This window comes from Emys orbicularis, chromosome 1 (genome assembly GCF_028017835.1).
Source record: "Emys orbicularis isolate rEmyOrb1 chromosome 1, rEmyOrb1.hap1, whole genome shotgun sequence".
NCBI lineage: Eukaryota > Metazoa > Chordata > Testudines > Emydidae > Emys > Emys orbicularis.
In genome coordinates, this window is record NC_088683.1 from 271,688,103 (window position 1) to 271,714,668 (window position 26,566).

Consider the following 26,566-nt stretch of genomic DNA (forward strand, 5'->3'; position numbering starts at 1 on the left):
ATCATTTTGAATTATGACCCTGTCCTCCAAAGCAGTTGCAATCCCTCCCAGTTTGGTATCATCCGCAAACTTAATAAGCGTACTTTCTATGCCAATATCTAAGTCGTTAATGAAGATATTGAACAGAGCCGGTCCCAAAACAGACCCCTGCGGAACCCCACTCGTTATGCCTTTCCAGCAGGATTGGGAACCATTAATAACAACTCTCTGAGTACGGTTATCCAGCCAGTTATGCACCCACCTTATAGTAGCCCCATCTAAATTGTATTTGCCTAGTTTATCGATAAGAATATCATGCGAGACCGTATCAAATGCCTTACTAAAGTCTAGGTATACCACATCCACAGCTTCTCCCTTATCCACAAGACTCGTTATTATGGTGGAAGTGAATATCACAATTATGGTGGAAGTGAATATCAATTTGAGCGAGTTCTCATTATAATCAAAGTGAAAATCCACTGACTTGCCTTGAAGAGTTCAGGGCTTTCACTATAAAGGAGGGTGAAGTCTTTCCAGTGTCTCTTGCAGTAATTGCACTTCCTTCCCATGTGGTCAGGAAAAATGCTTGCATAGACATAATGGGATATTTAGCAGAATCTATGGGTCTATATGTGCATTTTCACTTTCTATTCTACTTGACAACACACAAGGAGAGTCATTTGTAAATCATAGAATCACAGAATCGTCGGACTGGAAGGGACCTCGAGAGGTCATCTAGTTCAGTCCCCTGCGCTCATGGCAGGACTAAGTATTATCTAGACCATCCCTGACAGTTGTTTGTCTAACTTGCTTGTAAAACTCCAATGATGGAGATTGCACAATCTCCCTAGGCAATTTATTGCAGTGCTTAATGTTATATCCTTGGAGGCAACAGTTTTGGGAAGAAATCACTTGAGACACAGAGATCTGTAAACCTTAAAAGCAGCCATTTATTGCTACCCACTGAACTAACCAAAAACCAGCCAAAACTGGCTGGGCTATCCCCTAATAATCTAACTCAATTGCCATAGCAACAACAAGATTCTATTACCACGACAACCAAATACACAACACTTAACCACCCTGACAGTTAGGAAGTTTCTCCTAATGTCCAATCTAAACCACATTTGCTACAGTTTAAGCCCATTGCTTCTTGTCCTATACTCAGAGGTGAAGGAGAACAATTTTTCTCCCTCCTCCTTGTAACAACCTTTTATGTGCTTCAAAACTGTTATGTCTCCTCTCAGTCTTCTCTTCTCCAGACTAAACAAACCCAATTTTTTCAGTCTTCCCTGATAGGTCATGTTTTCTAGATTTTTAATAATTTTTGTTGCTCTTCTCTGGACTTTCTCCCATTTATCCACATCTTTCATGAAATGTGACACCCAGAACTGGACACAATACTCCATTTGAGACCTAATCAACCCAGAATAGAGTGAAAGAATTACTTGTGACTTGCTTACAGCACTCCTGCTAATACAGTACATCCCAGAATGGTGTTTGCTTTTTTTCAAACAGTGTTACACTGTTGACTCATATTTAGTTTGTGATCCACTATGACTGCCAGATCCCTTTCTGCAGGATTCCTTCCTAGGCAATCGTTTCCCATATATGTGTGCAACTGATTGCTCCTTCCAAATTGAGTACTTTGCATTTGTCCTTAGTGAATTTCATCCTATTTACTTCAGACCATTTCTCCAGTTTGTCCAGATTATTTTGAAGTTTAAACCTATGCTCCAAAGCACTTGCAATCCCTACAAGTTTGATATCATCCGCAAACTTTATAAGTATACTCTCTGTGCCATTATCTAAATCATTGATGAAGATATTGAACAGACCCAGACCCAGAACTGATCCCTGTGGGACCCCACTCGATATGCCCTTCCAGCTTGACTGTGAACCACGATAATTACTCTCTGGGAGAGGTTTTCCAGCCAGTTATGCACCCAACCTCCATCAAGGTTGTATTTCCTTAGTTTGTTTATGAGAATGTTGTGTAAGACAGTATGAAAAGCCTTACTAAAGTCAAGATATACCACATCTACCACTTCCCAATATCCACAGGGCTTGTTAACCTGTCAAAGAAAGCTTTTTTGAGTTGGTTTGACATGATTTGTTCTTGACAAATCCATGCTGACTATTACTATTACTTATCTCTTTATTATCTTCTAGGTGATTGCTTAATTATTTGCTCCATTATCTTTCTGGGTACTGAAGTTAATCTGACTGGTCTGTAAATCCCCAGGTTGTCCTTATTTCCCTTTACATAGATGGGCACTTTATTTGCCCTTTTCCAGTCCTCTGGAATCTCTCTTCCATGACTTTTTGAAGATAATCGCTAATGGCTCAGATATCTCCTCAGTCAGCTTCTTGTGTATTCTAGGATGTATTTAATCAGGCCCTGGTGACTTGAAGATATCTAATTTGTCTAAGTAATTTTTAACTTGTTCTTTCCCTATTTTAACCTCTGATTCTACTTTACTTAAGCAAGCAGCCTTCACTACTGCGAAACTAAGGCTTATAGAAACTTCACAAAATCCAACAAACTGCACTGTGGAGTCTGTCATTTTACCCTATTCTCCTCCCCTCCCCCTCCTCCGAGGATAAGAAAAAATATCTCAGTAATCAAGATAATATCTTTCTGGCAGCTATTCCGCTCGCTCAAAGTCAGCGTGCCATCTTTTAACAGGTTTGAGAACTTGGTGTATTCGCAGTTTTCGGATCAACAGGGTCTCGGTGCACAGCAGAATGCACTTAACCTCCAGAAACGAGGGAGGCACCTTATGTGAAAATCCCGTGCTTCAACAATTGTAGAGTGTTGCTGGTGTATTCTTGATCACGTTATATGAACAGAATGATCACTTGTGTTCTTACTGTCTTTTGATTCGGATTTGAACAGATTGTGCCTTGCTCATGTGCAGGTGCCCAGCCCTGCCACAATGCAAAGGTCAAGCACAGTCACAGTCCCTGCCTTAGGAAGGAGCACATGCTGGGGAAGCCTGGGCACCACAAGTGGTGCAATCCACCCGATGATGTTGTGAACCATCACATTGTTCTTTCTGCTTGTGTGTTATCCTCCTTCCTCCACCCTGAGTCCATCTTGAGTCCACTTTTTAGAGTGTAGTCCCTTAACTGATGAGCTTGTCTATTTGTTCTGTGTTTGTACAGCACCTAGCACAATAACGTCATGGTTCATGACTGGGGCTCCTAGGCAATATGATAATGCAAATAATAATAATAAAAAAAATTCCACTTCCCCTTCACCGAAGTACATGACCAGGTGAAGATAAGAGAGCATGCTTCACAACCTAACAAACTGTGGATGTGCACACTGCTCTGTTCTTCTTGGAGCTCAAGAGGGATTTTGCTGAGGTGGAGCATCTCCACACTGCCTCAGTTCAGGCCAGTGCCAGGAAGGCTTATTGTGACTTAGCCCTTAACTTAGCTTAACTGGCTCACTCTGATCCAGGCTAAGAACAAACCAAGGACTGTGACTTGCTAGTTCTGCCTTTGTTGTACATTTCTATAAATCAGCAGCTAGTCCAAGGTTTGTTGATATTATCAGTGTGTTCTTGAGCACAGAGGAACAAAATGAGCCTGTAATGCTAACCACAGGCTTTCATGGGCCAGCAAAAATAAATAAATAAAATAAAATATAAAAAGATTATTTTGGTGTCAGGTTCTTAAAGAGAAAGTATTTGATTGTGCAGGATGTGGAGTGACTGACCAGATAACTTGGCAGACCTAACTTTCTGTTTTACAACTTTAGCAAATGACGTTCTCTTTCTGTTGATTTTTAAGTTAGACTTTTCTTGTCCGCCAGTTTCATTTTACTTTATTTTCTAGGTACTGGGATAAAGAGGTGCAAAAAGCTAAAAAAGAAGCAAGAACGCCCCATTTAACAAAAGCAATCCTACTTTGTTATTGGAAATCCTATTTAGCTTTGGGATTTTTCACATTGATCGAGGTAAGAGATGGAAAATACAATACAAAGTATCTTTGGATATCTTTTTACCCAATAGCAATGTAAATCTTGTCCAATAGGCATTTGTAATGAATGGTGGTGATTTCATTCTGGGACCCAACTCTTTCCCTATTTATAATTTATAATTTCTTTATGTCAGATAGTAGCAGCCATAAACTCTGTACTTTTGTTTTTCAGAGACTAGAATGTCTCTCCTTAAGCATCTCTCTCTCTATTGCTCTCATAAAAATACAATAGGGCCACACTGACTACTAGAAGTTGAAAACACTGGGTTAGAGTCTCCTTTCAGTTACAACTGCATAAGAGTGGTATTACACTGGTATAACTGAATGCACATTCTCTGTGATATTGTCAGCCCCCCTTGCCCCTTCAAGGAGTTGTTTCTGAACTCATATATGCTGCTGGTCTGTACATTACAGTATCCATAGGTTAGTGGGATGAATCATAAAAAAATCTTTTTGCTAAATGTAACTGTCACAAAAAAGTACCATGTGATCTTCAGAAATTAAAGGAGATCTGTATTTATGTAACTTGTTATGATAACATGAAAGATTTTATTGGTGGCTTTGAGAACTTTTGAAAAGTTTTAAATATTTTAATTTTAATTCTGTTAAAATACATGTGTTAATACAGAAGTCCATTTCTTCTGGGTTATATGGCAATAAAAACTGGCCTGGGTATTTAAAGCAAGATAATAAAGGAAGAAGGGTGTGCCAGAAAATTCTTACTTGCCTTGGAAGAAACTTGGATAGAAAACTACAGAATAAATTATTTCTATTTGTTTCTCTCCCCCCTCCCCCTTTCTTTTAGGAAACACTCAAAGTAATTCAACCAGTCTTTTTGGGAAAAATTATTAATTATTTTGAATTTTTTGATCCTCTTGATACTGCTGCTTTGAATTTTGCCTACGGCTATGCAGCTGCTTTGTCTGTATGTACATTGATTTTAGCCATAACACACCACTTATACTTTTATCATGTACAACGGGCTGGCATGAAATTGAGAGTAGCGATGTGTCACATGATTTATCGGAAGGTAAGCAACCTTTCATTTTTCAAATGTATGTGTATATAAGTTAGCTATTCTAGTAATCAGTTTAAAATTAAGTATTTGAATTATTTTTCACTCTTGCAATAGTTCTGAAGTCATGGCATTTGAAGGAATAGGGTATAAGTCTGTATTAATGAAAATCAGGGTTCGCATATATATGTATTGATTTTTTTTTATACTGCTCTCAACAGTATATGGATGCCTATATAACGTTGTAGGCTATTGCCTGGGGTCCAGAGGATGTGGGAAAAAGGAGCTGCTGAGTGTTGTGAGCTTGTTCTCCTCCACTCTAGAGATGCATTGGGAGAGAATGGGCCCCTCCCCCCCGGCCTGCCGCCTTCCTGTCTCAGAAGGGAGGAAGTTTGATCAAACCAGTAGGGGAATAGCCAACTCCTGGAAGGGGGCGCTCATGTCCAGACAGACTGGAGCCAAGCCCCTCCTTATGCCTCAAAGTGCACCTTTCACCTACATGTGCTGATCAACATGTAGCAGTCACCATCTGGGGAGAGGAGCCAGGTGATCAGTGGAACAGAAGCAGAAGTAGCAACTACCAGGCCAGAGCAGGCAGGGAAAGTAGCTGGGCAGCTCCCAGGATGAAAAGCTGCTTTTGTCCATTGCCAGTGTGGATCTTGAGAAGCGATAGCCTTACTAGCTGTCAGTAGCTTCTTTGTGGCTGGTGGCAGCCTTCAAGCCACGAGGCCTCTCTCTACTTTTACCTCCATGTAGGCAAGCCTGTCAAGAGAAATTTTGGGGCCCCAGCACATCATGGTCACTGCCTTCCCTCCCATTTCACTTTGTTTACGCAAAACACTTTGAGGAGGCCCCCTGACCACAGGGCCCCAGTACAATAGTCCCTCCTTTTCTCTCCCTCTTATCAGCCCTGCATGTAGGAACCATATAGGAGGTGGCAGAGGGGAGAATGTCCTATCTATATAGTTAGGGGCTCCGATGGTATGACTTAAATTACCTGCCTTCCAAGTTTTTGGAGCAGTGCCCTCCTCACCCTTGCCCCAGAAATGAAATTTAGGCAGGGATTAGATATTTAGATTGATTAAAATTCAATCTGAATGTAATCTTTCTTTTTAAGAGGGGGAAAACACTCAACCCTTCCTCTGTTCTAAAACATGTAATTATCCCCACTTAAAGGTAACATTTAGATTACTCCTCTCTCCATTCTTATCTCTGAACTCCATAATTTATAGTAAAGTAAGAGAGAAAAAAGTGGGGAATATTTCTCAGGCCATGTTGGGCTGGTGAATTGTTTTTTATGCACATATTTATCCTCCTCCCTCTTCTGATACCTTGGAAATTATCCGCTTGGAACTCAGTTCTAACATGGCACACTACTTTCTTGTACATAAACATTTCTCTAAGGAATTAATTTACTATACTGATTATCATAACACACTTTGTTTGAAATTCATGAAATATTGTATAGCAAGCATCGTTTGTTGCAGCGTTGATATTCACTTGGAGGGCTGAAAGCTTGGAAAGGCAAAATGTTCACATTGTTCACTTTATTTCTAGGCATGATTAAATTGAATATTAATCTGCTTTCATCTCATAAATGTTTACTCCCAAGGGTGAAGGTTGAGGTCATGGTAGAAGACCAATAAACTTTGCAATCAATTATCCTCATTTGAGGTGTATGGATAGGTCATACTTTTTATAAATCCTTGATATACAGTTTTGAAAGAAAAGCTGAATGCTAATTTCCCAATACTTTTTTGGCATTAATTAATATCTGTAGTAAATATATACTTGAAATGCTAAGTTTCTGTCAGTGGTGGCTGTGTTGTCACTATGTGTGCTAGTTTTGTTAACCATAGTAAATGACAGATTCCTAGTACTGAAGTTCAAATGCTAGTTACTTAAATTGTTGTACTCCTTTTCCCTTCAGATGAAGTGATAGAAAACTAATTTTATCTGTAGAACAAATCATTATCTATTTGTGTTATTAAAACTCCAAAAAGATGTTTTGTGTATACTAAAAAGCATTAGTAATAAGATGCTGCACTCAGGAAGTCTGTTGCAAAGATGGGACTAGAATCTCTCATGACTAATTCTCAGTCTGATGCTGTAACCCCAAGATCATCGATGCAGTACTTATTTAAAAATAATAGGCTTCATTTTCTAAGGATTCTCTTCAGTTTGGCAGAAATAAAAAGAACAAAACAGCTCAAGTTCTGAAACCCAGAGATTTTTTGGTTGGGACTGGGTGGGCTAATTACTCTAAAACGTGACAACGGTCCCTTCAGAGGAAATAAACTGGTCTTTTCTACAGTGATATCTCTCCATCTTTCTATACTTGCAACCAACAATTTGGAACAGGGAGAGAACAAAGATCCAAGAAGGGAGACCAGAATTAGTTAACCTGATACTAAAACAAATCCTAATCCAGGGATTGATGTCAATATTATTTAGATGGTATTTCTGATTGGGAGGAGAGTAGAACTGCCTGTAACGGGACATGGACAAGGGACCAATGAGCTCAAATCTGAAAGAAGGCGGCATTTCAGAAGAAGACAGCTCCGGGAGTAGGATTCACCTTAACTTCTCCACAACAATCATTAATGATTTTATGTAATTACAGCCTAGTTTCTCTCCCCCCACCTCCGGCCCCTCCAAATATAGCCCAGACACAGTGTTTACAAGGAACTGTGATCATATGGAAAATTCAAAGGGATATTAACCAAACTGTTTTTTGTGCTAGAAGAGATAAATATTTGACAAATAGAAAAATTTCAAATCAGGGTTTCTTTTTAATGATCTGTAACTCAAAAAACAAACAAACAAAAAAACACCTTGGTAAATTTTCTTCAATCCCTTCAGAAATTCTCTTTTGCCTTTAGAGCAGGGGTCAGCAATGTTTGGCACGCGGCTCGCCAGGGTAAGCACCTGCTTATTTACCTGCTGATGCGGCAGGTTCGCCGTCCCGGGCCAATGGGGGCGGCGGGAAGCGGCGCGGGCGAGGGATGTGCTGGCCGCGGCTGCCCGCCGCCCCCATTGGCCCGGGACGGCGAACCGCGGCCAGTGGGGGCCGCGATCGGCCGAACCTGCCGCGTCAGCAGATAAATAAACTAGCCTGGCCCGCCAGAGTGCTTACCCTGGCGAGCCGCGTGCCAAACGTTGCCGACCCCTGCTTTAGAGTAAATGTGGCAATTTTCAGGCCAAACGAGCATTGCCGGTTAGTATTTTAGTGGATGGAGAGAGAGCTAAAATAGGCTTGGTTTTTTTTTTTTGATTGAACCTGGTTACAGGCTTAAGGCCATTGCTTGGTGTTTGACATTGCTACTTCCCTAGACTTAGGTCGAGGCTGGTTCTTTTTGTCAGGAAAACATAAATGTTTCTCTGAGATTTCTTTTATGACAAGCATGCTAATTTGAGAGTAGTTAAGCTGCAAGAGTTGCCAATGACTACAGGAAGGGTTCTTCCCCACCCATAACAGTGGCAGAGAATGATAGAGTGAACAGCAGGAACTGCTGTAGGTGTGCTCTTGTGTACACCTTCTCCAACCCCTAGACAACCTTTAGAAACTATGCTATTAATACGGGAAATATCTGGCTGATTGCTTTCTCGGAGGATATCAGCCTGAATCTTTGTAGGGTGGGCAAGTTGGGGCTGCACTAGTGAAGCAGGTTAACTGGGGTACCTAGAAAAAGGAGGGAGAGTTGGTGAAACATAACACACAAACATAACTACTAAGACATGTACCTAAGACCACTTCAGACATTTTACTGGTTGAATGGTGGTTTGTCGGTCTTTCCTATTTAGGCCTAGATCCTGAAATCAGTGAGACTACTTTGCTTAAAGCTGAGCACATGCTTATGTCTTTGCAGGATCAGGGCTTTCAGTTGTCAGCTCTTTGCAAAAGAGACTATTTGGAAAGCACCAGCAATATTTTCAGTAGTGATGCAATATAAATAACAACTCCAATAACTAGTTGATCTGCCTCTTGAAGATATATTTGAAGTATACAGTGGGCATCATTAAAAGTCTTGGCATTTTTCCCCTGCATCTTCATATTTACAGTACCTGTATTTTGGTATTTGCAGTGTTCTCTATTCTTATCATTGGAAGATTGGGGCAAAGACTCAGCTGGTCAAATTGAGTCTTCAGGATAGAGATTTCCAGTCTAGTTTTGCTCAAGTGTTCTTGACAGAGGGATGCATGTGAAAGAAATGTGCGGAGTTTTTGATTCAGGTTTAATATTTTGCCATATTAATTTTATGTTCTGAGTCACTTCTGGAAATGCAGAGGGAAATAGATTTTTAATGTCAATTCTGCTCCTCCCCCCCCATATATTATTCTATATGTTTTCTACTTCAGAGCCAAATCTTGATCACCAGCCAGTGTTTTAACTAAGGCCTTTAAACTGCAGTTCCAAGAATTCTCATGTGTCTTCATCTTAAAAATACCTCATAATTCATAGCTCTGATGCCAGATTTGTCAATAGTACATCTAGGCTTTAGAAGAGATGATGCAGCTATTCTGATACCATACAATGTGATAGTTAATTTAAAATAATTTAAGAATGCTTGATTTTTTTTTTTTCTATTTCAGGCACTTCGTCTCAGTAACACAGCCCTGGGGAAAACTACCACAGGTCAAATAGTAAATCTTTTATCAAATGATGTGAACAAATTTGATCAGGTAAGACTTATTATTGGTCTTCTTAGACAATTCTGGTAAGGAGATGAGAGATGGGTCCAAGTTGCAATATTTGAGGGGTATGGGATATGAGGTTTTACTTCACAATCATTTTTAAAGTGACAACTTAGGCTCATAATTTCGTATTGATTTTTAAAGGTGGTTTTACCAAACATATTAATAGCAATAGCTTATTGAAATTGGAAAAAAAATCCGTTTTCTTTTTGTGTGTAGATATTCCTGCTCTGTTTATAAACCCGGCGTAGTGCTGGTGCATGTAAGTGTATTAAAGGCAACTCTGCAATTGACTGAATTATTTGAGATGCTTTTCATTTTAGTTTTTAAAAGGTTGTGTTGAGTGAACTGAAACACATTTAAAACTCTTTCTTTTAGCTTTTAAGCTGCAATTCAACCAGGATTATTGTAATAACTGGGAAACACTTCCATGCTTTATAATAAGGTATCCTGGGCTGAAGTGATAGCCCAAGGCAGTGTTGCTGTTGAATTAATAGGCTTCACCCTAATGTTGTGTGTGTTTTACTAGAATATTTTAAATTTAAACAAAATATTAAAAAATACCCCCACAAAAAACTACATTAAAAGAACATTATTAAAGTTGCAAAGTCAAGCATTCAAAAGTTAGGAAATGCTGTACACCAGCACATACTATATTTTCCATAACCCCTATCAGTTTCAGTGCGTAGGAAGGATGGAACTCACTGAATGAACAGGCAGTCAGTATTTTGTTTCATCCTCATCATTCAGTTGTGGCCCTACGCCTTATTTATTGTGCACTATTCAAACTGTGCCCTGAATACAGATTATTCATTTCCTCATAGGCTCTGTGGTGATGGTCCGTGTGCAATATGTTCAGCACTAGGACTTGTGGGAGGCTGGAGCATGCTCAGTGAGGATAGACTCTTCAGATATTTAGCCCTTAATCTCTAACAAGTCTCTGCTAAGCGTGTGTGAACTGTGATTTTTTTCAAGGGTTTATTACTTGAGCAAATTTGGGTGGATTTTCCTGGAGATGGCAAAAGGCACATTTCTGATAAAGGCCACTCCCTGCCACATTTCAAGTCCCGGCTCCAAAAGAAAAGGGATGCTAGAGCTTCTCAAAGAAAAGGCTGGTGGAATTTTACACATGGGCAAAACATATTTTTCCCTAACCTTCTTCTCAGAAATAGCCAGAGGTGAAAGTAAGCTGGTACGGTCCGGTAAGGCGTACCGGCAAGAGTCGGTACACCGCTGACTGTACCAGCAGCAGGCAGCTTCCCCAGGCCGGCGATTTAAAGGGCTCAGGACTCCTGGCAGCAGCTGGAGCCCCAGGCCCTTTAAATTGCCACCAGAGCCCCGGGGTTCCGGCAGCGGGGCTCTGGCGGTGATTTAAAGGGCCTGGGGCTCCGGCTACAGTGGCGGCTGCTGGGAGCCCCGGGCCCTTTAAATCGCTGCTGGAGCCCCGGGGTGCCCAGCCGCCGCCACAGCTACTGCTCCTGAGGTGATTTAAAGGGCCCGGGGCTCCTAGCCGCCGCTACCGCAGCCGGAGACCCAGGCCCTTTTAATCTCGATTTAAAGGGCCCAGGGATTTAAAGGCCCGGCCTCTTCCAGTTGAGGCCCCACCCCCTGCTCAGGACTCCAGCATACTGGTAAGTCCTTTAAGTTACTTTCACCCCTGGAAATAACTGAACTGGTTTGGCTGAAATTTTCCAAAAATATTCAGCCTGGGTCAGACGCCCACCATGGAAAATGTCAGTGAAAAGATTATGGTATCCAGTCAGGGTACACAGACAGAGAGAGGTACCACTCTGCAGATAATTGTAAGTTTTGTAAACGAAGCAAGAAAATTACAGGACACGTGTTATACTCATGGAATTGTCTTGGAATACAGGATGCTCTAAAGTTACTGGTGCATAATAGTACAGTTTTCCCATTTATGCAAATGCCTGCACTCTAACTAGCTGAGGATGCTGATTTTTAAAACCATTATTTAGTTCTCTCTCAATAACTGGTCTGTGAATCTCTCTGTCTTTTTCCACTGACTGCCTACCATAATCTTTCTGCAGGCTTATTTTTCAGAATGTCTACCAGAAACAAAAATGGCACCTCAGCTTTATATTCCCTTGAGCGGAAAGCAGAAAACATGCAAACATTTATATTTTAAAATAGAAAATTATATATATTTATATATACAATTTCCCTGCTGATAAGTGTTTTATTGTTGGTGTTTTTGTCTTTTCAATGAATGCTAAAAGCTGTTTTTATATCTTAACTGATTGTGCAGGTAACAATTTTCTTACACTTTTTATGGGCTGGACCACTTCAAGCTATAGCAGTAACTGCACTTCTCTGGATTGAAATAGGCCCATCATGCTTTGCAGGAATGGCAATTCTGATTATTCTACTTCCTTTACAAACCTGTATTGGGAGGTTGTTTTCTTCACTAAGGTAAGGTAAACTTTTGTGGTGCACATTATCTGTGCAGGTTTTGAAAGTGCATGTGCTTGGCTGGCCTGATGTCAAAACTGCCATGGGCTAGGCCCTTTGTTCAATTTCCAACTGTTTGCCAATATTTTCAAAAAGTAGCACCTAAAATAAGAGATGTGATTTGCAAAAGTGTTGAGCATCCAGCGAATCCCATTAAAGTCACTGGGACCTGCTTGGGTGCCCAATCCTTTTGAAAATCAGGTTGCTTATTTGCTTGCCTACATATGGACTTGGAAGTCTAATATTTTGAAAAATCTTGACCTTGATGTCTTGCTGCATGGGCATTTAGGGACTGGGTTTGTTGTGGACAATGCTGTTGTTCCTTGCAACAGGAAAAAGAGAGTGCCTTGGTTTTTCACAAGGTCTGACCTCTGAGGATGATAACGATGTTGCAGTCAGAAGCTCTAAAAAGATTCCTATGCAAGGCTCCTCATCTCCAAGAATGGTACCCGTGATTCAGGGTCTTGAAAGTGGGGAGAGGCTGTGAGGAAACAACATGGGGGGGGGAGGAGAGGAAGAAATGGGCTCCTTAGGACCTCAGTAGCGGTGCAAGATTTGTAACAGGAAGGGTTTTTATGTATAGTGTCTCTGCAGTATCTTTCCAACCAGATTCAGACCTTATGGCCTCTCCCCCCCCCCCCCCCCCCAAATTACATCTTGCGGAAAGTCTGATAGTTTTTCTTAAACTACAGTATTCTGATTTCCTAACTTTCAAACTTTTATAATGGCAAAGTTCTAGTAATGTGTTAAATTAACAGATAACTTATTTTACAAATGTGTTCTGTTTTAACGAAGCATTTGGTGGCTTTGTCTGAGAATGTTATTAAAGCTCTTAAATGTGTTACGCGTGGATGTCTGTGAGCTTGGCCTGGCTCTTCTTTGTGGCATAACCTGTTATAGTGTGAATAGTTTCCTGCATTGTCTTTATGTAATAAAAACTGTATGGCTAGGTACTGATGTTTTTATTTGTTTTAAGATTGGTTGAAGGTAAAATATTGTGAAAATAGTCAAACTTACATTGTTATTGCATGGCTAAGCACTCAAAAGTCTGGAAATTACCAAATTAGAGTTACCTATAGAACGCTGTTCCTTGTGCTTATTCACTATGATACAGTCTTCAGTTACATGGTCACATACTATTTCTCAAATAATAAAATAATACAGTTTTCCCCCCCACAACTTTAGTTATACATACATGTACCATGTTTTAATAACTTTTTCATTCTATACACTTGCACTGTTTTCATTGTTGTAATGATCCAATGTAGCTTTATTGACTTAAGCTTTTTTATATTAACAATCATTATAATACTTAGCACTTACACAGTGCTTTTCATCCATAGATCTCAGTGCTTTTTCAAGGTGGTAAGCATTATTATCCCCATTTTACAGATGGGAAAACTGAGACACAGAGAGATTAAGTGACTTGCCCAGAGTCACACAACGAGATGAGAAATTCTCTTCTCTAAGGTATGTATTCTAATAATTAGTCAGTGGCCATGTAATATTCAATGTTTTTCAACCAGCAGCAGATCCTTGCTTAGGCTCAGCACAGGGGAAGGAATACGTTGATGAGGAAGATACTTATCTGCGCACATGTGCGTAAGTCTCTCTTTATTTGCAGTTCAGGGAATGAAGCTGAAGTAGATTTCAATCCTGCAATGAGCTATGTGTGGGCATTGAAGTGACTGGGGGTCTGCATGGGCACAGGGGTCCACCTGCTTGGAGCTAATTGCAGGATTGGAGCCACTGCTGCAAGTTTAGGTGGGCTCTGCATGAGAAGCTAACTTTCATTATTATGCAGCATTTTATACTTCCGCCCCAGTCTAGCAAATATCTATGCATGCTAGTAACTTTGCTCATGCAAATAGTACCATTGACTTCAATGCCTATTTTTCAGGATGGGACCCTTATTCTGTAATGTCTTGAGTAAGACTAATTAGCGTACTTGTCATATAAATGACCTTCATGGTCTCTGGGACACTGTATTATATGGTACTACTGTTAGCCGCACATAAACATAAACATTGATACAAAATGTATGTATTATACTGTATTATATGAAAAACAGTTTGTGATCATGAAATTGAAGACTGTATTGTAAATATATGCATGGGACCAACCTTCAGATTGCGTGAGCAATCTTAGCATTATAATTTCCAGACTTTTTCAGGGCTTAACCATGTAATGGTAGCATTCTCTTTAAATGTACTTTAAAAATGTAATTTTCTATGTGATTTAAAAGAGAAAAAGTTTCATTCCACTATTGGGCTAGGCACCACTGGTATGCACTATCCCATGCACTGCGGCTGCTACCATTAAAGCCAGTGGGAGTTTATGAGGACTATATGAGGGAACCTTTCATGCACAGGTTAGGAAGTCTATAGGAAACCTTTGGTACATTTCCTTTTCATACCTAAAATTGGTGTGAGTGCATGCGTAGCACAACTAGCATGTGCATGTGCTGAGCTTAGATCTGTCCTTTTTAAAAATCTGGGGCCAGGTCTTCTGTTGGTATAAATTGTCATACCTCCATGGAAGTCCATGAACTACTCTGATTTATACTAGTGAGAATCTGGTCTCCAGTGTGCGTGTGCAAATATGACTTTCCAATGGGTAATAACTCATCCAAATAAAAACTAATTTTCACTGGAACACTTGAAGACGCTCCCATTGAGGACTATTACTATAGGAAACTTAACTTTCTGTCCTCAGCCCCTCCAAGAATGTCTGCACACTCAGCGGTAGCCCATGGCAGTGAGCCTCCGAGCCCAGGTCAACAGTCTCAGGCTCACTGGGCTCGTGCTACCACACTAAAAATAGCTATTTGGACAGAGCTTTTAAGTTGTGTGTAAGTCTGGCTTCTCCATAGGTTTCAGAGTCTGAGCTGCAATGTCTACACATCTGTGGTTAGTGCGGTAGTGCAAGCCCCGCGAGCCTGAGTCTCTTGACCCAGGCTCTGAGACTCACTACCGAGGGCTGTGTAGATGTACCCTCACTGGGAGAGTTTAAAAATCATAAGAAGGATTATGTTGTTTGTTTCATTCTCCCCATACTGAGCTCCTTCTCCCTTGTCTAAACCCTACAAACTTTAACATACAAAATCTACTCTGGTATGGACTCCAGACTGTATGGAGACCAATCCTGGAAAATAAGCGTCTGAAAGGTAAAAATTTCACAAAGTTACAAGTAAGACTGATTTGTTTGTTACACAAACAGGTCACATATTCCATTTTTTTTTTTATATTATCTGGGGATGGGGAGAAGAGGGTGTTTGTATCATGGCTGTTCAGAAGTCCTCTGTGGAAGTTTTTCAGTTTTCGCTAAAATAGTTCCTAACCATCATAGTTGTAAAGATAACCTTCCTGACATGAAACAAGAGTAACTGATACTATATTGTCTTCCTGTGTTCTACTAGCAAGCCTTGTTTATAGGGAGACCAGATGTCCCGATTTTATAGGGACAGTCCTGATATTTGGAGGTTTTTCTTATATAGGCACCTATTATCCCCCACCCCCGTCCCAATTTTTCACACTTGCTATCTGGTCATCCTACTTGTTTACGTTAGGAAAACACAGTAAACATAAAATATTGATAAATTCTTATAAAAGTTATAGTAGGGTTTATTTTGATACATCATGTGCTATATTCCTAAGTGACATGGTTTTACAGATATCCTATCATCTCTAAACACAACTTTTATATGAAAGAAAAATGCGTTGCAGAACGGCTTCTTTGGCTATGCATACACAAGCCTATTTTCTCTGAAATTTCTCTCCAATTCCAACAGTAGTAGCAATGGCTGGAGCACCAATATAGAATGTGCTGTCCCTGATGTGCTAGTGCCTTGTCTACACTAGTGCTCCAATAGTTCCTGCTGTTAGTGGAGCTGTGCTGGTAGTAGCAACAGTGGAAAATTTTAGCACATGATGTGTCAAAATAAACCCTACTATAAATAAGAATTTATCAATATGTTATGTTTACTATGTTTTCTTTCTACATGAATGAATTCAATATGATTTTAGTATACTTTAAAAATAAGGAACCATTTCATACATACAAAAAAATGTGTTAATTTCCCCCCAGTTTAAATTGTGACTTTTTACCATTAAGAAGCTGTTTTTTTTAAACTTGTTTGCCATGATAAACTAGGACCTTAATTATAAGCAGAGATCCTAATTTTCCATGATAACAAGAAAAACGAAGCCAAAATTCTCTGATTAAAAAAAGGAAGTCTGTGTTTAGTTTCCCTAGGCACAACATACATAGGTATCAGCTGAACACAATATTTTGTTGATACAGTGGAACACCTTTTATCTAGTCTAATTGGGACAGGGGTCAGATCAGATAATCAATAATTTGGATAATCTAGAGATCCTCAGCCCTGGGTGGCAGGGCTGCAACTTCAGCTGAAGCCTGAGCCACGCTGCCTGGGGCTGACAGTAGGAGCCTCGTCGCCAGGGGCTCGGGCTGTCAGTCCTGGTTCGGTTAATCCGGAGAGCCGGATAATGGAGGCTCGGATAAATGGGGTTCTACTGTATAGGTTTTTATTCACAAAACGTAAAAACTAAAGATTCTCTGCAAAAATGTAAATTCCACGTTTTTCCATGGCAAATGGATGTCTAGGATCCCGGGTTATAAGCAACAGGAAATATGGGGCTAGAATAGATATGCCTAATGCAACCTAAACAGCAAATCCTGCTGTCATATTTTATACAGGTATCAGAGGGGTAGCCGTGTTAGTCTGAATCTGTAAAAAGTAACAGAGGGTCCTGTGGCACCTTTAAGACTAACAGAAGTATTGGGAGCATAAGCTTTCGTGGGTAAGAACCTGACTTCTTCAGATGCAAGTGAAGAAGTGAGGTTCTTACCCACGAAAGCTTATGCTCCCAATACTTCTGTTAGTCTTAAAGGTGCCACAGGACCCTCGGTTATATTTTATACAAATAGTGACCGTTTCTCATTGTTTCCTGTTATCACTTCCTTTCACTTTTGTACCAATTTTTTTAATATTATTTTTGGAAATATCCCTGGTGATTTTTAAATCTTAAAGTCTGGAAATATATTATATGTATTTACAAGAAAATTTCTTTCTTATAATTCCTGCTTTCAGAAGGTAGGAATTATACTAGATACCCAATGTCCTTTCCTGTAGTACACCTCTACCCCGATATAATGCGACCCGATATAACACGAATTCGGATATAACGCAGTAAAGCAGCGCTCCGGGGGGGTGGGGCTGCGTGCTGAGTCCTTGCGGTGGATCTGTGCAGCGGATCAAAGCAAGTTCGATATAACGCGGTTTCACCTATAACGCGGTAAGATTTTTTTGGCTCCCGAGGACAGCGTTATGTCTGGGTAGAGGTGTATTAGAGGTGGTCTGCTTTCCCTCTCATATTGTCCTACTGGTTCTCAAAGAAACTGGTGGTTTTGGTAGTTGTTGACTAAGTTTATACTACCTGCTTGTGAGGTACTAATACCTCTGGATGGAGAATATTATTATACAGTAACTCCTCACTTAACGTTGTAGTTATGTTCCTGAAAAATGCGACTTTAAGTGAAACGATGTTAAGCGAATCCAATTTCCCCATAAGAATTAATGTAAATGGGGGGGGGGGGTTAGGTTCCAGGGAATTTTTTTTTTACCAGACAAAAGGCATTATATACATTTTAAACAATTTTAAACAAGCAATTTAATATTGCGCTGGGGGGGTGGGGAGTAGTGTGCACGTGCTGTGTGTTTACAAACATACTGTACATACAGTACTATAGTTGGGAGGTGCCCCTGCCTTACCCTACACAGGCACAGCTCACTGGCACTGGAGATGAGGTAGGCAAGGAGGCTGAAGGTGCTGTAGGCTAGGAGAAGCACATTGCCTAGCAGCGGCAGCTTCCCCTACTCTGCAAGCACCAGGGGCGGGAGGGCAGGAGGGGGCTCAACCCTCAGCCCGCCCACTCCCCCCCCTTCCCCCATCCTTGACCTGCCTCTTCTCCCCCCCCCACCTGCTCCCCCTTTACTTCCCACGCTGCGTCCTCACTCCTCCCCCCTCCGTCTCCTCCCTTCTAAACGCTGCAAGCCAGCTGATTGCTGCGGCAGGAGGCAGGGGAGGGAGGGGGAGCCTGCGCGCCGAGTCCTCGCTCCTCCCCCCTCCCTCCTGCCTGGGGCAATCAGCTGGCTTGCGGTGTTTAGGGGGCAGGAGAGAGGGGGGAGGAGCGAGGACTCGGCGCGCAGGCTCCTCCTCCCTCCCCCCTGCCTCCTGCCGCAGCAATCAGCTGGCTTGCGGCGTTTAGAAGGGAGGGGGAGCCTGCGCGCCGAGTCCTCGCTCCTCTCCCCCCGCCCCCGAAACGCCGCAAGCCAGCTGACTGACGTGGGCAGGGCGGGGGGAGGAGGGGGAAGGCGCTGATCTGTGGGGTCTGCTGGCGGACGGGTGGTGCTGTGGGAAGGGGGGCGCGTAGGGAGGCTGCCAGCTGTGGAGAAAGCAGGCAGCCAAACAACGCAAGAGTGGAGCATTGCACAACTTTAAATGAGCATGTTCCCTAATTGCTCAGCAACGTAACAACGAAACAAGGTTAACCGGGACGACTTAAAGTGAGCAGTTACTGTATTTGAAGCTGGTCAGAAAACAAATCCTTCATTTGTCAAAAGAATTTAATCTTGATGAACATTTTCTCACCAGGTCTAATTATAACTAATTACTTTTAATGCTCAATATCATGGGTTTTGTGTGCTTCAGGCAGAATTAGCCACAGAAATAACCAAGATCAGGTCAATCCCATTCATTGACCTCTTCAGAAGAGCCTCTTTCCCCACTTTTTGTTGGCAGAAAAAGCAGTTGCTTCAACATACTTTCTTGGAGAAATGCTTATATTTTGGCATTTTCAACTCAGATTATTTACTTCTTGAATGTCCTGTATTTTTCCTTCCCTTTTTTTATCTTGTCTTTTAAATATGTTTGGAAAATCTCTATTTTATTGTATGTTACACTTGATGGGAGGTATTTTTTTTATCGAGTTATTGGCAAATATTCTTACTCTGGCCAAAATATATTTCAGTTATTTTTAACCATGCAAAAATACATTTTCATTTTTTAAAATAGGGCATATAATCACAGTGTCTGTATATACTGGTACATGTGGTGCTCTGTACATAGATTCCTGGTGTATACAAATGCTAGGCTCTTCACTGAAAACTGCATAGATGAGAACACATAACCCAAATTTTTACTGCATGTCAAAGTTTACTGTATAAGTGTAACAGTACAGATTGAACAGTCACTGTTGTTGTGAATCTGAGAACTTTTCTTTTAATTACAGGAGTAGAACTGCAGCCTTGACAGATGTCAGGATTAGGACAATGAATGAAGTCATAACTGGTATGAGGATAATAAAGATGTATGCCTGGGAAAAATCATTTTCAGAACTAGTTAGCAGTATAAGAAGGTAATCAGTGTTTCACTGAAATTTATGCCATGGTATTTGATCTAAATTCATGTATGTTTTTATATGTTAGTAGATGCCTTATTTTTGGATTTGAAATCCAGGAATTTCCTAGAACCCTTGTATAGCTTTGTTGTTTTTTTCTTCACCTCTGCATAAGGACAGTATGAGTTTGTCTTGAGGGCGGAAAAAAGTTCTTTGATACTTATTAAAATTGGTTTCTTGTAAGTGTGAATACAGAATCACCATTTTTCTTGTTTCCACATTTGGTTTATTGCCTAACAACCTATATACATCAAGTGTCCTCTATTTATAAAGAGTTTCATCCTCACAATCGACTTACTGGCTCTCCTGACTTTAACCTGCAAAATTCTTTTCTCTGAGGAATATCATGGGATTTCCTTTCTCACCTTAGCTATAAATCTAGAATCCTATAGAGGCTATGCTTAGACTCCTTTTGTGTCCATCTGAAGTGCAGCCATCAGGTGGCAGGCCTGTTGCTGCACCTTTCTCAAGGCTGGAACTCTGCAGTTTAACTAGTCTGGGGCTGGATCTCTGGGCTGCGACCCTACTGTTTCCCTAACTGTGTTTGGTATCTGTAAGCCTTTTCCTTCAGGAGCCTCTGACTGTTGCTGTTTGTGGTGGGAGAAGCAGACTGCCTGCTTACTGCAGTTTCTGTGTCTCTCCCTGCATTTCTGTCAGTGCTCTCTCAACCACCTTTTCTAGGTGCAGGGATCTGTAATGGTTTAGTATCCTCCTTTGATGCTAGGGTTAGTCTTCGGATGAGTAAACCACAGCCTGGACAGAGCCAGGTAGGGAGTATTCTCCACTGGTTTCTCAAGGATCCTGGGCATTCCTTATGATAGCACCTTATCTTTGTTAATGTTTAATTTCATATTAGTTTCTCTCTTCCTTTGATTTAATTGAATGCCTTCATGCAGGATAATACTGCACAGGTAAAATTCTAGCCCTGGTATCCAACTTCCAAAGAAAATAATCTAACTGTTCATTACTTTACTTGAGAACTAAAAGAAGATCTAAGATTGAAAACAAAATTAGTAGTAGGTTTAATAGAAGTTACATTAGATAAATTCAAGCAGAAAGTTGATAGAATTAGAACATACAGAGGAGAGAAGTTGTCACATGTTTGGCTAAAGTGTGGCCAGTACTGTCCAGAGTTACTACTGTAGCCCTATTATTCAGAGAAAAGCATTGCTTCAGACCATGAACTGTGGGTCAGATTGAATGACTAATTTATAAGTGGAAATTGAAGATTTTGAAAATAAATTTTAGTCTGGAAAACATATGCTCCAGCAACCCTGAGGTCACTATGGGGAGATGAATTAGGTGAACAGCCTTGTATTCCTCTGAACTGAATCGGTCTACCCAGCACCAGGTTGGTAGTGTAATGGTTGGCAGAATAGCTGGTACAGAGGTCACAGCTGTGGATCACGGCTGTCAGGAACTAGATCTAGAAAGGCAGAAGTTTAGGAATAGGGCCCAAATCCAGTGAAGGATCTGGAACAAGAACAGGGAACATTGAGGGGCCTGTGGTTCAGCCAGAGGAATTGGCAACCAACTAGCTACACAAATTTGTTTGGATCAGCATTCCACAGCTGAACTCATATATTTTTTTCAGAGTTGAATCAGTTTTTAACTGCAATATCTATTGACTGTAGTAGGGGTTGCATGGTCAAACAATACTGGACTCTGAGAATGTTAAGAGTAAAGAGCTTCTGGATGCTCTGACTATATTAAACAATTGTAAAGAATGTATTAAAGTTGTTTACATATATATAACAGTTTCTCAAAGTGATGCTTTGTATTCTGATTAAATTAGATAAAAGAAAGCACTTTATTTTGCTCTTTCTCCTTTGGATAAAAAGTAGTCTTATTTGGAGCTTCCCTTTCCTATAGCTATTGGTGAAGAACCTTGCATTTAAATATTATTCTAAGCCCTATTTAGAAGCTCCTCTGTTATTGTTTTATTTTATTACTATTTGCCAAATCCAATACTGCTTTAGCAATCATTCTTGAGTACATTATTTTTAACAACAATTAAAACATCCCAACAGTTAACAACAAAATGCTGAAACTGGGTGTTTTCCTATTATTGAAAGAAGTCCATGATGAGAGTGAGCCTGTGTGAATGGTCTAATATAGTGATAGCTTTGAAACTATTTTGTGTTGTGTTTTTAGGAAGGAGATTTCCATGGTTCTTAAAAGCTCCTATCTTCGAGGATTGAACTTGGCATCATTCTTTGTTGCAAGCAAAATAACAGTTTTTATGACTTTCATGACATATGTACTACTTGGCAATGTTATTTCTGCAAGTCGGGTGTTTGTGGCAGTGTCACTGTATGGTGCAGTGAGACTGACTGTCACTCTCTTCTTCCCTGCGGCTATTGAGAGAGCATCTGAGGCAATGATCAGCATACGACGAATCAAGGTACACTGAGAAACGGAGAAGTTTTTTGATTTAATTTTGATGGCTATATATACTATTCCATTAATATTTTAGTGCCTCCAACAAAGTTTGACTTTATGTTGTAATTTGTAGCGTTTTGGATTTCTATGGAATAACCTTGTTCCAAAATAGAATATCCCATTTATTTATATACAGTACTTTGGAAAATATCTGAATTATACTATAGTACTCTAAAGTACAATAGACCTATGTTTCTGGGGGTTGGGGGGAGGTGTTACAGCTTCCTTTCTGTTATATTTCAGGAGAGAATTCATACTAGAGAAGTACTTGCTTTAAAATTCAACAGCGAGGTCTCTTGAATTTGCTTTGAGTAATATTGTATATCGCACTGTGTCAAATACTTATATATTAATTTTCTCTGGAGATATGATGAGTTACACAATGTTATTTTATTTAAATATTTACTGCTAAGTGCAAATTCCTTATTTTTCTTAAAGCTGCAACTATATTTTTGTGGCTAAATTTTTCCCTTTATTGTGGAGGCACCAATTGCAGCAGGGACTCAGTGCCAGCATATCGTCCTCAAAATTACAGCACTTAATTTTTGAAGTGCAGAATTATTTTTTTGAGAATTTAGAAAGCTATTAATTAGTTTGTGTTAAAATTTAATTAAATACTGGGTCCTTTAAGGAAATTTTAGCATCCTGTCTCAGACTTTTTTTTTATCCCAAATGGTCTTCGTAATGAAATAACAAAGACTGTTCAAACTTCCCATGCAGTGATAATTCATTGAAAATTTGTTCATTGGCTAAACTTGAAGAAAAATTTTAGGATTAAGGGTCTTTTTTTGCCAATATTCTTCATAACTGAAAGTTTCTTCCTCAGCAGGGGGGAGAATGTTCTATTGCACAGAATTCCACAACCTGCTTTTTCAAAATTGCTGCCCTCTCTTATTTTTCCTCAATGGGACTGAAGCCTCCGTGGTTGCTCCTGTGCTTCTCACAGGCTCCTCTCTATTTCCTGATGACAGAGTGGGCCACCATGTTCTCTAGGGACAGCTTGGCTTCACTCCTGTTGGGAACAATGTGAGGCAGTGGCCACTTTGAAAAAAGGCATCTTAGCTGTGCAGCCGTTGGCCTCAGTCCCATTGAAAACAAGGGGAAAAGAACTCTTTGAAAGAGGTCAATTATCTCTGAATTTCTCCAGAGGAGAATATTTCATTCTTCAGTCTCTGCTTACAGATAAAGTAAAGATAAAGTCTCTGCTTACAGATAAACTTCCAGTTTCTATACTTAACCTAAATTAATCCTACGTGATACTACTGCAAAATAATGTGAAGTTGAATTAATATACTGTGTTTGAAAACATGAGCTCAGACAATTATTATAAGTCCCAAAATCAGTTTTGAAAATAATGAAAGGTCATCCCAGATACAGAAGATAGTCACATCCCTCTCAAGGAAAATATCAAAAGCCCTGTTCTAAAGCAATGTCTGCTTCTCAAACTCCTATGGGTGGCTTTTGGCTGCTTAACTCCTTTCAACAGGGTAGATTCTTGAGGACAGAAGGTGCTGAGGAATATTTTGAGATCCCTGAGTTCTTTAAACCAAAAGTCAGTGAGACACTTTTGAAAATTTTACCATTGTGTTTTTCCTATAAATTCCTCAGAATTAGTCAAACAGCTTGTCCCCTTTTTTTCCATGATTTTTATTCAAAAAGTCTTTTTCACATACCTCTATCTGATTTTTGTCTCCCTTGTCGTCTTTGTCTCTCTCTCTCTTTTCTGGAGTGAATCCTCAGTGTCTCTCTCATATTCAGCCCCACCCAGCCTGCTCTTCCATTTTTTTTTCTCCCTGTCCACTGTTCTATGTCTTGGAATTCTGGGGACTATTACTGTAGTGCTCCCTCAGCAAAAATCTCCTCCTCCAATACTAATCCTATCTGCATATTTTGAAGGACTATTGGTTAAAATATAAGGAAAGCCCGTAATGTATAAAATTGTGTGATTGCTTAAATAAGCATCCACTTTCTGCAGTCTACCTCTGGACGCCTAACTATGAATTCAACATCTGCTAACCAATCTTGGCTTCATAATCAACTATTCCAAGAGCTGCCTGATTCCCTTTTAGAATATTTTCCATCCAAGAGCAGCCCTTCTGGGGTTTCCCGGTTTACTATGTCTCAGTAACTGCAGATCAAATGTGTTTGTTTTATAAATAAAAAAGATACTTTTGATAACTGTTAACCCTGAAAATTACCTCTGGGATCTGAAAGTCTACTTCTGTTCTTTCTGAATTGCACATCAGCCATGGTTGCCTGGTGTCTTAGGTGTGTTGCGGGCTACAATACAATTGAGGTGTATGCTTCTGTGTACAATATGTGGTAGAGATTCTGCGACTGGAACTTAACAATTCCGTTGAAGAAACATGAGCCAGGACGGAATGGTGTTCACTTCCTTGTATCCCCAGGACCATAGTGGCTGAGGGATTTAGCAAGAGAAATAATGTAATCATAAGCCTTGTCTTTTTTTGCTTAAGTTTCCCTAGGCTGGAAGGGGGATAATGTGCAACCCCTAGCCTGCCTATAAAAATCCACACAGTCCTGGACCCCACACTGAGGTCTTCATACATCACATAGGAGGGGAGTAGTTTTAACTCTATAATTTTACTTGTCATAATTTTTGACAGGTTTCCGTGCTCCCTTTCTATGTTAATGTGCCAATGAGAGCCTGTTTCACACATTGTGCTGCTCTTTTTGTCTTGCCCCATTTTTGTCCAGTCAGCAGGCTGTATGATTTTGGAAGTCCCTCCTACTCTTTTCTCCCTTTCTGTGGCCTTTAGATATCATGTTTAGATACATGTACGTTTTTGACACCATCAGCTATTTTGAAAAAAATGTTTTTAAAAAAAATTGATTTAATTTATGCTTACTGAAAAATTAAAAATAAATGAATAGCTATAGCTTTCATGCCTTTTCCTCCTTTTAAGAGGAAAATATGTTTTATGCATTTAATGCAATACTAAATAAAGTCTAGTAAACAGGTGCACAAATTCTGAATGACAGAAGGATAAAGAAGTGTTACCATGCAATTTTAGATAATTTTTTAATCTAGTTAGTCCTTTTCCAAATAAAGGCATTAAATAATTGTGCAAAGGCTTACTGCCAGAAAAAGAAGTGTTAGTACATACCTACACACACACACACACACACACACCTGGATTTTTCTCATTTTAGAGGAAAATAATGTTAACAAAGTACATTCCTAAAGAAAGTCATTAAATAATTTACAAGAATCTTAGTAATGACAGAATACAGTGTTAATGCATACATTTGTTAACTGCATTTTTCACATTTTTAGAGAAAGATATCTTTATACGTAGTTAGTGTATTTTTAAATGAAAGCATTAATGTCAGAAGAATAAAGAAGTGTCAATACATAAATATGAATTTTGTGTATGTGTGTATACACACACACACACACACACACACACACACACACACACACACACACACACACACACACACACACACACACACACACACACACACACTGTGACAGGGTCAGGCCAGAGGGCTACAGGAGAGTGATATGGAAGGCAGATATATTAGCCTCAGATTAAGCAGGTTCCTTTTCCCTGGGTAAGGTAACAGAGGCGGTTCCAGAACAATCAGGAACTTGCTGGAACCAATTAAGGCAGGCAGGCTAATTAGGGCACCTGGAGCCAATTAAGAAGCTGCTAGAATCCATTAGGACAGTCAGGCTAATCAGGGTACCTGGTTAAAAAGGACCTCACTGCAGTCAGTGAAGGGTGTGCGAGGAGCTGGAAGCAAGGGGTGTGCAAGAAGTTGAGAGTGAGTAGGCGTATTGCTGGAGGATTGAGAAGTACAGTACAGGAGGAAGGTCCGGTGGTGAGGACAAAGAAGGTGTTGGGAGGAGGCCATGGGGAAGTAGCCCAGGGAGTTGTAGCTGTCATGCAGCTGTAAAGACAGCTGCAATCCACAGGGCCCTGGGCTGGAACCCGAAGTAGAGGGTGAGCCTGGGTTCCCCCCATATCCCCAACTCCCTATTTGATGTAAGAGGAGTTGATCTGGACTGTGGGTCCCACCAGAGGGGAAGGTCTCTGGCCTGTCCCCTGACCCATTAGGTGGGCCAGCAGAGACTGCGGGGGATTGTTCTCCTCTTTTCCCCATGCTGGCCAGTGATGAGGTTAGCCGAATGAACGGCAGGTTTGTGCCACTAACAAAATGAGTCAAACTGAGGACTGCCGAAAACCTCTGAGGCGAGTAAATCCGTCAGAAAGCACAGAACCCACCAAGGCAGAGGAGGAACTTTGTCACAATATACACTCACACACACATTTCTTATTTTTAAAGGAAAATATTTTTATGCATTTAGTACATTTCTAAATAGTCATCAAAGCCTTAATGTTAGAGGAATAAAGGATTATTATATAAAATCATGCATTTTTAGCAGAAAATATGCTTTCATGCAGGTAATACAATTCTAAAGTAAGTCTTGTAATAAACTGGTGTACAAAGTCTTAATGACAGATG

At 40.3% G+C, this 26,566-nt stretch overlaps 1 protein-coding gene across 1 annotated transcript in view; it reads left to right on the forward strand.

The window, feature by feature from the left end:
* The window catches only part of ABCC4 (ATP binding cassette subfamily C member 4 (PEL blood group)), a 224,653-nt gene that overhangs the window by 39,031 nt on the left and 159,056 nt on the right, over positions 1 to 26,566 (forward strand). The window contains exons 3-8 of the mRNA XM_065414371.1: positions 3,826 to 3,946; positions 4,775 to 4,999; positions 9,578 to 9,667; positions 11,946 to 12,109; positions 19,463 to 19,588; positions 21,785 to 22,034. Of these exons, the coding sequence (XP_065270443.1) occupies positions 3,826 to 3,946; positions 4,775 to 4,999; positions 9,578 to 9,667; positions 11,946 to 12,109; positions 19,463 to 19,588; positions 21,785 to 22,034 (976 nt within the window). The remainder of the gene's footprint in view (positions 1 to 3,825; positions 3,947 to 4,774; positions 5,000 to 9,577; positions 9,668 to 11,945; positions 12,110 to 19,462; positions 19,589 to 21,784; positions 22,035 to 26,566) is intronic.